This window comes from Malaclemys terrapin, chromosome 19, assembly GCF_027887155.1.
Source record: "Malaclemys terrapin pileata isolate rMalTer1 chromosome 19, rMalTer1.hap1, whole genome shotgun sequence".
Classification (NCBI taxonomy): Eukaryota; Metazoa; Chordata; order Testudines; family Emydidae; genus Malaclemys; species Malaclemys terrapin.
This window is the reverse complement of record NC_071523.1, coordinates 16767571-16781052: the sequence shown is the minus strand read 5'-3', so window position 1 is coordinate 16781052 and position 13482 is coordinate 16767571. Positions and strand designations below refer to the sequence as shown.

The 13482-nt window shown below is 40.5% G+C and overlaps 1 protein-coding gene across 2 annotated transcripts in view; it reads left to right on the top strand.

Moving 5' to 3' along the window:
• NADK (NAD kinase) overlaps nt 1-13482 on the top strand; it is a 34162-nt gene that overhangs the window by 2727 nt on the left and 17953 nt on the right. The window contains exons 1-2 of one of the 2 annotated variants that reach the window (XM_054008939.1): nt 3585-3676; nt 5226-5445. In XM_054008939.1, coding sequence (XP_053864914.1) covers nt 5267-5445 — 179 coding nt within the window. In that variant the 5' untranslated portion in view covers nt 3585-3676; nt 5226-5266. Of the gene's footprint in view, nt 1-3584; nt 3677-5225; nt 5446-13482 lie in introns of those variants that run through there. The other variant, XM_054008938.1, reaches the window with a different exon arrangement.

The window sequence follows — 13482 nt, the reverse complement described above, 5'->3', positions numbered from 1 at the left end:
CTGCTTATCATGGTGACCAATACTGTTTCCTTGTTCTCCCCCATCTGTATCAATTTCTTGTCTTTTTACTTAGACCCTAATCCAAAGAGCTTACAATCTATCTTTTTTTTTTTGTTTTTATGTTCTGTATTTGTATAGCGCTTAGCATAAGAGGTTCTGACCCATAACTGGGTCTTCTAGGCACTATGATAATACAAAGAATAAATAATTTTGAATTTAAAAGTTCAGACTTTTTTCATCTTTGATAATGTTACAGTGAAATAGCTGTGAAAACTTGACATATCATTGCCTGACGCTTTTTTAGGTGAATTTAATATAAGAATTGAACACTTTTATTAGAATGAATGGATCTTACTAATGATACAGTATTCAAGCTACCAAAATAAATACTCAGTAATTAATAATAAATTTATTTATAAAGCACCCTGGCAAAATCACTAGGAGTGCTGAATAACAATCATAAAAACAATTTCACATGAATTAAAAAAATAGACTTCTTGCGTGATTGTCATTTTAGTTGCTATCGGGCTGTCACCAGTATTTGGCTTTTGCTCCACATAAGAAATGAAACATATTGGTCACTTGGCACTATCGGCACTTGACTTGCTATAGTTACTCCAGGTTTGGCTGATATTAGCTTAGAAGAACACAGGAATCCACTTCAAAGACTTACTGATACTCAGACCAATAATTCCTTAAACACCAAAGAGGTAGAAGTAGAGGGTAGTTGAGGCATTGGATTGTCTTAAAATGTTAATTCATAGATGCAGTGTACTGGGATCACATACATTTCAAAAGCACCACTAGGCATAGACAGAAATAGAATTCTGTTTTTCTAACTTTCTGTAGGGCTTTCTTGGTGACCATCTAAACTGAAATATAATCTTGGTTATACTTTATATGCAAGTCATAAGGTAAAATTTTAAATGAAAACTTCCTGGCATTTTCTGTGGGAAGGTTATTTTACATAATTCAGAATACAGTCCAGGATTATATCAAAACAGATGTTTGGTGTCACTAACACCTGTGACAAACAAATGAATCTTTGAAGAATACTGTAATAACTACTTTAAAAGGTGATGAATGGACCCAAATAAACTGAATAAGGGATTTTTCAGCACATGACATTTAAAATACTAATATGTTGAAATACTCTTTTCATATTTTATTTTAGGCATTTAATATCTAATATTTAAAGTGGCTTATTTCCTTAAAGTTAGATAATTTTTAAGTGACTTGTATTTTGATTAGTTCAGAAGCAGCTAGTACTCCTTTTGAGAAATTGTATAAACCCGTGGTACAAACAAGAGCTTAGATGCATAATTTTCCATGTCAAAAAGTAATTTCTATAGTATTAATGTACATATGAGCCAAACTCTGACTCTTGTGTGTGTGTGTGTATGTGTGTGTATATGCACCATTACAGTAATTGTGTGTACAAATCAAATAATTGGCACACACATTAGTATGCCATTATGCTCTTAGTCTGTCTAAAAGCCAAGCCCCTCTTCTGAAATTCCTAGATATTAGGAAAGTCAAAAGTATGTTGAAATGAGTATTTCCAAGCTCAAGTTCATAGGTGACTCTAAGCCACTAAATGTTTGTATCTTGGAAAAGTGAAGGACATTATAAATTGATAACTAATGCATGCCACTAAATTGTATCTATTTTTGTAGTTGTGTCCTTATGGAATGGGGATGTAATTCATGTCAGGAATGAAGGAAGTGGTGGTTGGTGATTCAGTAGGTGTCATTTCCATGTGAGTCAATAATGAACCAGTGATAGTTTTGAAACAGTATCTCATGCTAGAGGCAATTTCTGTATCTTAAAATAGGGTGCTGTGAGGCTTAATATTTGTAAGGTACTTTGAAACCATTGGAAAGTTGCTATAGCAGTGGTCACCAACCAGTAAATCATGATCGACCAGTCGATCATGGAGCCTCTGACAGTTGATCTCGGTCTCAGCCTAGGGTTGTCATGCCAACCCTCCTGCAGCCAAACCAGGAGATCAGCCGCTAACAGTCCAGTGGCATAGCAGGGCTAAGGCAGAGGCTCCCTGCCTGCCCTGGCCTGGCGCCGCTCCCAGAAGTGACCGGCATGTCCGGCAGCTGCTCCGGGGTGGAGGGGGAAAGGCGGTCTCCACGCGCTGCCTTGCCTGCAGGCACCGCCCCCACCGCTCCCATTGGTTGGGAACGGGGAACTGCGGCCAAAGGGAGCTGTGGGGGCAGTGCCTGCAGATGGGGGCAGTGTGTGGAGCCTTCTGCCCCCCCACCATCCTCCCGGAGCCGCTGCCAGAAAAGCTGGCCACTTCAAGAAGTGGCTCAGGGCCAGGGTAGGCAGGGAGTCTGCCTTAGCCCTGCTGTGCAGCTGCCTGGGAGCCGCCTGAGGTAAGCGGGGCCAGGGGGCTTCATGTGCAGCTCCCGGAAGTGGCCAGCATGTCCCTGCAGCCCCTGGGGTGGGCAGGGGGCTCTGCCCCTGCAGCTCCCATTGACTGTAATTCTCTGCCGGGAGAATTGGGAGCTGCGGAGTCAGCGCTTGGGCAGCGCATGGAGACCCCTTCTGCCCCCGCCAGGGGCCGCAGGGATGTGCTGGCCATTTCCGAGAGCAGTGCGAGGCCAGGGCAAGCAGGGTGCCTGCCTCAGTCCCGCTGTGCTGCCGCCTGGGATCCGCCTGAGGTAAGCAGGGCCTGGCCAGAGGCCGCACCCCAACCCCCTGCCCCAACCCTGAACCCCTTCCTGCCCCCCAACCTCCTGCCCCAGTCCTGAGTCCTCTGCGCCCAAACTCCCTCCCAGAGCCTGTATCCCAACCCCTGCCCCAGCCATGAGCCCCCTCCCAGACCCTGCACCCCTTCCTGCACTCCTGCCCCAGGCTCAGCCCAGAGCCCGCACCCCAAACCCCTGTCCCAGCCCAGTGAGGGTGGGGAAGAGCAAGTGACAGAGGCAGGGGGGATGGAGTGAGCGGGACGTGGCCTTGGAGAAGGGGCGGAGTAGGGCCTTGGGGAGGGGGCGGGGCAAGGGTGTTCGGGTTTGTGTGATTACTGTTATTTCTACATTTTCTTTGAGGTAGATCCTGGGTTGCACTTAAATTCAAAAAGTGATTTTGTGCTTAAAAAGGTTGGAGACCCCTGTGCTATAGGATGTCAAAGTATCCTTACTATCATTAGAAAGACAAGTTGTGTGAAAATACACTCTGAGTACCTTTCCTAGACCCAAAGAAGAGCTCTGTGTAAGTTCAAAAGCTTGTCTTATTGGACCAACTTGTGTTGGTGAAAGAAAGATATTACCTCACCCACCTTGTTTCTCTAATATCCTGGGATCAGCACAGCTATATCACTGCAAATTACTTTTATTAGCTTATTTGTTTACCATAGGGATGTAAATATTGTTTTAAAATTTAACCATTTAAATGCTTACAATTATATAGTTTAACTGGTTAACCAATTAAAGGGAAAGAGGCTGGGGGTTAATGGTTAACCTACCCTAACTGGTAAGACTAATGCTTACCGTTTAATATTTTACCTCCCTAGTTTATCAGTCTTTCCTAATTAATATCCCATACTATCACATTCTTCACAGTATGTACTAGGAAATCTGTTCAAAAGGAGGTGCAGTTGTAAAAGTGTAATCCTTCAAATATTATAGCAAGATAACCTATTTTCTGTTGATCTTATTAAAGAGTAAGTATAAAATATTAATCCAAGCTTAATTATTTTAATCACTGTTTATCCTTAGATTCCCTTTTTAAATTAGATTAGATTCCCTTTTTAAACTGAAATTTGTTTGCTGTTTATATATAGAGAAGGATTATTCATTAGCTATATTCAGATGGATACGCGCAAATGTAGATTCTTAACATGTGTGGGGAAAGTAAACATTTCAAGGACTTAAAATGAGTTGGCTTATTCCATTGTTATCTTACATCCTCTAAGGAGGAAGTGTATAATGTTTTATGTAGAGAAGCTACTCGTATGTAACTAGTTATCTACCAAATGTGACTAAAAATATATATTGATGTTGTAGCAGACTTTCAGAATGAAGTTCTGTTAACAGGTTGGTAGACTCATAGATCTTGAAGGTGGGAAAGACCTAGTAGATCATTTTATCCATTTATTCCCTGGCAGTACAGGATTATTTCATAATTTCTTCTTGCGTTCAGTAGAGTTGGCATCAATGCCAGTTTTGTCTTCTTGAAATTCGTGTTTTTTGTTTTTTTTTTTTTTTTTAAGGCTAGAAATCCCGTGTAAAACTGTATGCTCAGACTTGAGACTTGTGTGCCTGGCAGGGCCCCACCTTCTCTAAATAGGGTTTTAAGAAAGAAAGTCCACTTAGAGTTCCTTTTTTAGGTGCACTGCAATGCTGTTCCTGACATTCTGCTAGTTGCTTAGTCTCAGATGGGAGCTGTGCCTGAAGTTACATTGCTGGAAGTGGTGGGAGCGACAAGAAGAACAGAGATCTCAAACTAACCAGTTTTTTTTTTTTTTTTAGTTTTAGTTTTTATTTATATATATATTCAGTAAACTATTCAAATTCTCTCAAAATGTTTTAATTTTTTTACTTTAGCAGGTCCATTCCTTCCAAGTAGTTCAGTGTTCTGGAACTGCTTAACCAAATTTTTTAGTTCTTGTTCATTTGCTCCACAGCTTTGTTTGTCACAGAGATATCAGGCTAATAAAGTTGCTTTGGTAGAAAAAAGTATTGGACTGCATAATGTGATGCCTTGTTCCCCCTTGTCTGGATTCACAGTTACTAAAAATGCTCTTAAGACCAAGTGTATTGTACATTGCAACTTAGGGATGCCTCCCGCTTACCTGATGAGGATGAATCCAGGTATACAATAGTAATTGCAGATTTTGATATGTTACTTCTAAGAATGACTTTTGGCTTTTGTCCAGTATTTCTTTTATAACAGAAAGTGGTTACCAGCTCTTTACAATCTTATTTTAATGTCTTAAAATTGCAGCCGAAAGTGGCCCTAAACAGCCCAGGTAACCGGCATCATTAACACACATGCACTTCACTCAATCCCTCCATCCTACTGCCGGTTTCTTTCTTGTGATTTGTCAGAGCACTGAAATTCCCCGCAGGGTGGGAATCTCTTCAAGAATATCTTGAGAAGTGTGTGTCATGTTCTATGCCTATGAACTTGGATAGCGTCCATTTAATTTGTGGTTTGTTACTCTCCAAAATTTGAAATAAAGTAAAATCATACTTCTTCTTTCCCCAAAGGAAGCTGTATTTCCCCCAGCTGAAGTTCCTTTACTTCCACCATGGAGACAGAACAAGAAAACCTTTGTATCAGTAAAGATGATGAGAGCTCTGAATCTGCTTTTCATTGCTCAGCATGTCATGATGATGAGGATTGGAGCTGTGCTAACCCTATCCGGGGTCGGGCTAAGACCCGCAGTTTGTCTGCTTCACCAGCCTTTGGAAGCACCAAAGAATTCAGGTATGAAATAAACTAGACTTGAATCTTCTATGCTGCTGATTCTTTCTGAATGAGCAGGAAGTTTCCTGCTTTTGTAGAAGTAGGGCAAAAGTGAAATTTACCCAAGTTTTGTGTTTGCTTTTCTAGTCTGTATTTACATAGTGAGGTAACCCTTAAATAGCTCCTGAGATTAGAAGTATGTTACCAAGGAAAAAAAGTCATTGGTATATCATCTGCTGGCTTCGAGAGAATTTTGAACCTAGTAATAGCTTTTCACATTTTTTTTCTTACAAAGCATAGGACTTGTGGATGCAGTGCATAGCTGCAGTGTTTATAATATACTAAAAGAACTTGCCCATAACTGAGAAAATAGGTATACAGGCGTTCAAGTAATTTTTCTAGTTCTGGCAAGTTCTTTATAGGGACAATTTTACGAGGATACATGTGGCTTTATTTAACAGAGGTCTGTAGTGTTTTACAGAGTAGATAGATACAATTTGTTACATTGTTGTCAGTTTTAAGTCAACCATTATGCAAAGGATCCAACTTCCCGTTTTACACACCTTACAAAAATGAAGTATGGAACAAATTGTGACATTGAGGTACATTCATTTAATAGCTTGATAGTAATATAATCCAAAAAGAAGGTTCAGATTTCCTTATAGGAGCAGAGCTGGACTTGATACCAGATCTTTCGCACAGCTCCATTTAGAGTTAGCATACATGGTAAGAACCTGGTTGGATGCATTTCAGCTGTATAGTAATGGGTGATGGCACAGAAGTCATTTTATTCATAGATCATAGCCTATTGCCTTCCTTGAATCAGATTGTTAACCTACTAGTATGATCTTCTGTGACATGGGGAACCTGGATTTAACTTCTCATGTGGCATTCCTCAGACCAACAATGGCAGGTAAAGACTGTACTGTGGAGGCAGTATGCTTTGCTGAGGGAGGGAGGGAGTACCTCGCACTACTGAACTCTGACCCTCCAGATGCCTGAGGGGCATGGACAAGATTCTAAAGGAGCTGCTTACCAGAGAGGATTGTCTCCCCCATCCAAACTGTGCAGCTAGCAGTATTGTTGCTGCAATGTGGAGCATTTGTAGGTGAGACTATAAGGGTGGGGAAAAAGGGGTTGAGGGAGAGGGAATCCCAAATCAAAGACAGGAGGATCTCAAAACAGACTGTAAGCTAATTAAATGTTTTCTAACAAGTGCAGCTTCTATGGAGTTTCTTTAGGGACATAAAGCTAATGTACTTAAAAAATTTTGGAGGATGTTCTTGCAGGGTCAGTGGAAACCTTTTAATGCTTGGAGTTACCTGTTGTTGCCTATGGACTGCACAGTACAATATAAGAAAACAAAGTATTTATGTAGAAATGTATCATATAATTAATAGCATTTAAGTGCAGAAATTTGATTGTGTTCATAGGATTTTAAACACCTAATATTAGTCTACATGAGTAAAAGTCCTGTTGGCCTAAATTCTACTCTCTTTCTAGGTGTGAATATTTCCAACTCATTATTTATTTTATTTTTTTTTTAGTTAGGAAACCTGCTTTTTTTTTCTATTGGACACACATTTCTTAATTTGTTTCCATTTTCTTTTGTTTAGCTTGCTCTCTGATGGATAGAAATTGGTCTGAAACGACAATCTATCTTTGCAGTCAGGGATATATATCCATTCGTAGTTTGAATGAGGTTTATTACTTAAAAAGATATTTCATTAACTAAGTCACTCTTTGGCTGGTTTTGTGATACTTTCACCACCAGTTCAAAGGAATTTGTAAAATGTCAAATTAAAATTATCTTAGATTTGCTGTGCAGTATTTGTAACTGAGTACTTCTCTCTATGTATCAACTTAGCAGGCGCTCTCTCCACACAGTTCAATACATTTCTAAAGCACATTAGTACATTATAAATAGAATAGAAAATGTTAGTAATACCTTCTTATCTCTATTCACTTAATAAAAGAATCTTATCCTTTGATTAAATGACACATGTATTCGATCCTGATAACACCCTTACCTAAAACCTATTTTAATTATATAGTGCCTTAGAAAGATGTACATGGTGCTGTACATTGGGTAAATTGTATCAAATATGAATTTCTTTGTCAGAGTTGAGGATCTGATCTTCTAAGCTTCTGAGCTGCTTCTACTCTCAATGAATGCCACAGGAGTTGAGGTTATGATCCAGCATGCAGGATCAGGTCCTTAAAGATACAAATCCATACAGTGCACAATGTTGTAATACTGCAAACACGTAGAGTTGTGTATAACTTTCATTGCTTAAATGCCATGTGGGAACAGGAGTATTTAGAGGTTGCCCTTTGTAGGAGGAGCAGGAAGGAGTTTCTTTCATGCCACTCTTTAAGGTTTGATAAAATATGCAGGTGAAAGGGACAGAACAATTGGGGGGGTGGAAATTTGAGTGGAGTGGAAGCTGTGGGAGGGGACATAGGCAAGGGAATAGTTTACTATCCTAATTTAAAATATGATCATTTCAAAATGTATGGAGACTTTATCAGTGCTGCCTTCATTCTGTCACACGTACTTGTAATTCTTGTTCATCCTTAATATACTATTCAGAAATAGTGTAATTCAAGTCCTTGTATGTTTGTTTTTCTTCTTGCTAATAATAGAATAAATAAGGATAAGTATAAAAATATCTGTTAATGTCTCCTCCTCCGATAGGCTCAGCAATGCTTGAAATTTATACTAATACATTGTACTGACACATCAGTTAAGTCACCTTGAAGAAGAGTTCTGTGTAAACTCAAAAGCTTGTTTTCTCACCAACAGAAGTTGGTCCAACTTCACCCATCATGTGTCTCTGATATCAATAAATGCGGTTTTATTGGCCTGCTGGAAAGGAAGAAATTTTTATATTTGTTTTTATTAATAGAATACAAATTTATTCACACTTTTTTAAAAATGTGGAAATAACAGGATGTCACCACAATCACTTGCTTATATGTTGTATCTCTTTCTTCCACTGTTCATTTAATTTTGTATTTGGCAGATTGTAAATTCTCTGGGGCTGGGAAAGAGTCAGCACTATTTCCCTGTTGTCACTTTTCAGTGGGAATGACTATAATGCTTATGGTAACATTTACATAGTGCTTTACAATCATTAGCTAATTGTTCCAATAGATATGGGAGATAGGTAAACTTTAACCATGTTTTACAGGTTGGGGGAGGCAGGTGGAAGCTGAGGCAGAAAGGTTGTGACTTCTCCAAGGTAAACTTGTGTTAGAACTGGTATTAGTCCCATGTTCAGGCCACTAGACCATGTCCCTCTTTGTTTGAGGCTAAATTGAAATTCAGAACTCAAATTTCCATTGGAGGTGTAATGCAGGAATAGTTAATCTAATCCTTCTATTAAATGTACAAAACAAAAATCAGAACCTTTTGTAATTACACTGGAAATGCTTGCCCCAATTCTTCAATCATTTGGGTATGTTTGGTATCTTACTCTGCAAAGTTTTGCAAGTTACTGCCTCAACTCTTTGAGGCTGAGGAAATAAATACACCTCTTACTTTATCCCATAATTCATTCATATAATCTAATATGTAATGGTTGGCAAATATTTACTCAAAATAAAAGTTGCAAGGAAAAAGTCTTTCTTGATCTCCACACCCTGCCTGTCTTAGCTTTATGTTGCTTTTACTTCACAATAAGGACCAAGGGACTCATGGTCACCTGCATAAAAATGCTTAGAAAGCTGGGTTTTTCACCATTACATTTGCTGAAAAATTAGGAATCTGTTTTTTTTCCAATTTCTGAGCCAGAACCAGTGCTTATAGACGTCTTCTGGCCCTGGAGGCATTTCTGATGGCCTGACAACCAAGCCCCTCTGCAACAGTCTATTACTCCTGTGGGCATTCTGCAAATTTTATTTGTCAAATAAATGTGGAGGCTCCAGCATGGTACTGAGGAGTACAGGCCACTGGCTGCACAGAGGTGGGAGATAACTGTGCAGCTCCCCCTGCCCCCCCTTCCCTTTCCCCTTCTCTCCCCCCCGCCCCCGGACACAGACTCAGCAGTGAAACTGCACCCAGCCCTGACACAGCGCAAGGACTGGGCCTGCCCCTGAAACACCCCTGGACCCTGCCCCTCTGTGCCAGGTGCACCAGGTGTGGTCAGGCAGGCTCAGCAAGGCAGGATCCAAGTGTGGAGGGGCTTAATATGTGTGGGGGTTGAGGTATGGGTTGAGAGGGTTCTATGTGGGGCAGTCTGGGTGTGGGCAGCTCAGTGGGGGTCCAGGTGCGGAGGGAATCTGGATGCACAGGGGCTTGTTGGGGGGTTCTGGATGCAATGGTAATGGGACTCTGTAGGGGCGGGGTCATAGAATCATAGAATATCAGGGTTGGAAGGGACCTCAGGAGGTCATCAAGTCCAACCCCCTGCTCAAAGCAGGACCAATCCCCAACTAAATCATCCCAGCCAGGGCTTTGTCAAGCCTGGCCTTAAAAACCTCTAAGAATGCAGATTCCACCTCCTCCCGAGGTAACCCATTCCAGTGCTTCACCACCCTCCTAGTGAAAAAGTTTTTTCCTAATATCCAACCTAAACCTCTCCCACTGCAACTTGAGATCATTGCTTCTTGTTCTGTCATCTGCTACCACTGAGAACAGTCTTGATCCATCCTCTTTGGAACCCACTTTCAGGTAGTTGAAAGCAGTTATCAAATCACTCTTCATTCTTCTCTTCTGCGGACTAAACAATCCCAGTTCCCTCAGCCTCTCCTCGTAAGTCATGTGCTCCAGCCCCCTAATCATTTTTGTTGTCCTCCGCTGGACTCTTTCCAATTTTTCCACATCCTTCTTGTAGTGTGGGGCCCAAAACTGGACACAGTACTCCAGATGAGGCCTCACCAATGTCGAATAGAGGGGAATGATCATGTCCCTTGATCTGCTGGCAGTGCTCCTACTTATACAGCCCAAAATGCTGTTAGCCTTCTTGGCAACAAGGGCACACTGTCGACTCATATCTTGTGTTTGGCTTAATCCTGCACATGCTGTCCTTTATGCTTCTTAGGGCATGTCTTCATTGCCAAAATAACCCCCCATGACAGCAGTTCTCAGAGCCCGGGTTCTACAGACTTGAGCTCACACAGCAGTGCTAAAAATAGCCATGTAGATGCCCCTGCTCAGGTTCTGAAACCTGGGGAGTGGAGTGGGTTTCAGAGCCAGAGTAAGAACATCTGTGTAGCTGTTTTTAACACTGTAGCACAAGTTTGAGTCTGTTGACTTAGGCTCTGAAACCCACTGCTGCAGGTGTAGACACATTTTCCTAGGCCTCCAAATTGGCCTATTACTATCTCCGAAACATCATCACATTTGATACTATCTAGATCAGTCTTTGGATGAAATTTTCATGGCATCTCATCTTCACTGCCACATTTATTTTTTGTCAAGTCACTCTATTTCTAAATGGGTTGGGAGCTCATTTGACCCTAATGGCAAGCAAGATCACTAAATTATATTCCCAGTTGTGCCATTAACTTTCTGTGACACCTTGATAAGTTATATAACCTCTCTGTGCCTGAAGTTAATCTTTAAATGGGTATCTAGCCAATGTTCGGCTTTGCTCATGTTTGTAAAGCACTTTGATCCTCTGAAAAATGCTATTGAAATGCAGTTTTATATTTTATCAATCAAAAGTCTACTGGCTCTGTGACATGCCGACATATTCATTCTTAAATTTCATACAGTCTGTTCACATGATTTGACCAGACTATCAACAAATAATAATTTTTTAAAAATTGGTTTGGAACTAGAATATCCGCAGCAGAAAAGTGTGTGTATCAACTCTCCATCACTTGCCTTCCTCCCCTTATACTAGAGAGAAAATGCTAATATTGCTGAATCCAGAAATTGTGAATTTTGTTTGTTTTCCCCCCTCATTTGGGATTCCTTTACAAACTGTGTAAATCAACTAGTTACTGCCTTTGTCATAGTGCAGTTGATGGAAAGATTAATGTTAACAAACAAACAAGACAGATTGATGGTAAAGTAGGAATTTTTTGCATTTGATATTCTATGTATCTCCGTGTGCCCTCCTTTAAACGTGATTGCATAATTCCAATCCACTATTTCTCAGTGGTGATGGTACTGAAAGATTTCTCTAGTCATTGGCCAGCTGTCTGCATCATTTTATAGTATTTTTCCACATAATAATTCAGTTAATTATCAGAAGTTGCACTTAATTTGGCTTCTTTAGCCTTTGATGCAAGAATTCTTTCAGTGGCTGGTGATGGGGAGAAAAGGAAAGGAACCTTTTTTTTTTTTTTTTTTTTTTTTTTTTTAACGTTCCAAACAAAACTCTTGTAAGAAAAATACTAGTAATTCAGGACATGCACAAGGCCCTGATACTGCAAATATACACATGCTTAACTTTACTACCATGAGCAGTCCCATTGATTTATTATTTGAAGTGCCTAAGTGTTTGCAGGATTGAGGCTGTTGTGATAATAAGGCCTACAAATTTACCCTAATCATGAGTTCAATTTGTAAGAAGTGAGTCTAAATTCATAAAATGGCACAATCTATAATAACAGATGTGGATGAGAACCAGAGAAACTGGATTAGTCAAAACCAAAGATGCCACATTGATTTAATCCAAGGACTGTTGAAGTTATGCTTGTTAAAAACCAATATGTGGAGCCATAAGTTAATGAACCAAAATTGGTGTGTCGGATATTAGGCCTAATTGGTGGACAAACTAATGAGGGGATGGGCTATTCTACCCATCACTCACTTTTTGGATCCTTAAAAGAAAGTTTTTTTTGGAGGGGCTGGGTGGGTAAAGGAAGAACATTGAAGGAGAACAAACCAAAGCTACTGAGCAAGCTTACCATCATGTCTGGCACCCCCCAGTCCCTGGACCTTCTCAGTCCCTGGACCTTTTTTATTCTAATCCTGAGGGATGTCCTGACCAGACTGGGCCAGAGAAAGGGACATTGATTAAGTTATCACCTTTGGTCCATTTATTCCATCTAAATTAATACAACGGGGATTAAATCATTCTGGCTTGTACATTGCCGAAGACCTGAAAATGTATCCAGGCATGGTGAATTTTATCAAAAATGGTTATCAAGGATCACACTGCATGTCTCAGTTTAAGACATAGGGTACTTTTTAAATATGCATACCTGTTAAGAATATATTTTAGGGGTGGGTGTTGTGTATCTATACAATATGTATCAATCATTTTGCATAGCTTATTACAGGGGTCAGCAATGTTCGGCACACGGCTCGCCAGGGTAAGCACCCTGGCGGGCCGGGCCAGTTTTATTTACCTGCTGACGCGGCAGGTTTGGCCCATCGCGGCCCCCACTGGCCGCGGTTCGCCGTCCTGGGCCAATGGGGGCGGCGAGAAGCCGCGGCCAGCACATCGCTTGCCCGTGCTGCTTCTTGCCGCCCCCATTGGGCCGGGATGGTGAACTTGTTCTGTTGCAAAATGTTTAGTGAAGGCCATGAAACTATTGAACTATATAACAAAGACAGAACACAGACATTGTTGTTTTTTGTTTTGCTGGGCAATATTACAATTGGAATATATGTGCTGTTTTGCTTGTCTTTTAGTAAAGCCTTCTTCAAAAATTTGCTGAGAGTCTCGTGTAGCGTAGTGTCTTAATGTGCTGTAACTTCAGGAACTTTGCTGCACTACCTAAAAAGCTTGTAATCACCTGGTCGATCTAACAGCTGAACACTCTTTAATTCTCTATATCAGGGGTCGGCAACCTTTCAGAAGTGGTGTTCCGAGTCTTCATTTATTCACTCTAATTTAAGGTTTCCCGTGCCAGTAAAACATTTTAATGTTTTTAGAAAGTCTCTTTCTATAATATATAACTAAACTATTGTTGTATATAAAGTAAATAAGGTATTTAAAATGTTTAAAAAGCTTCATTTAAAATTAAATTAAAATGCATGGCTGGTGGCCAGGACCCGGGCAGCGTGAGTGCCACTGAAAATCAGCTCGCGTTCCGCCTTTGGCACGCATGCCATAGGTTGCCTACCCCTGCTCTAGATTCTTATTGTTGGTGGTT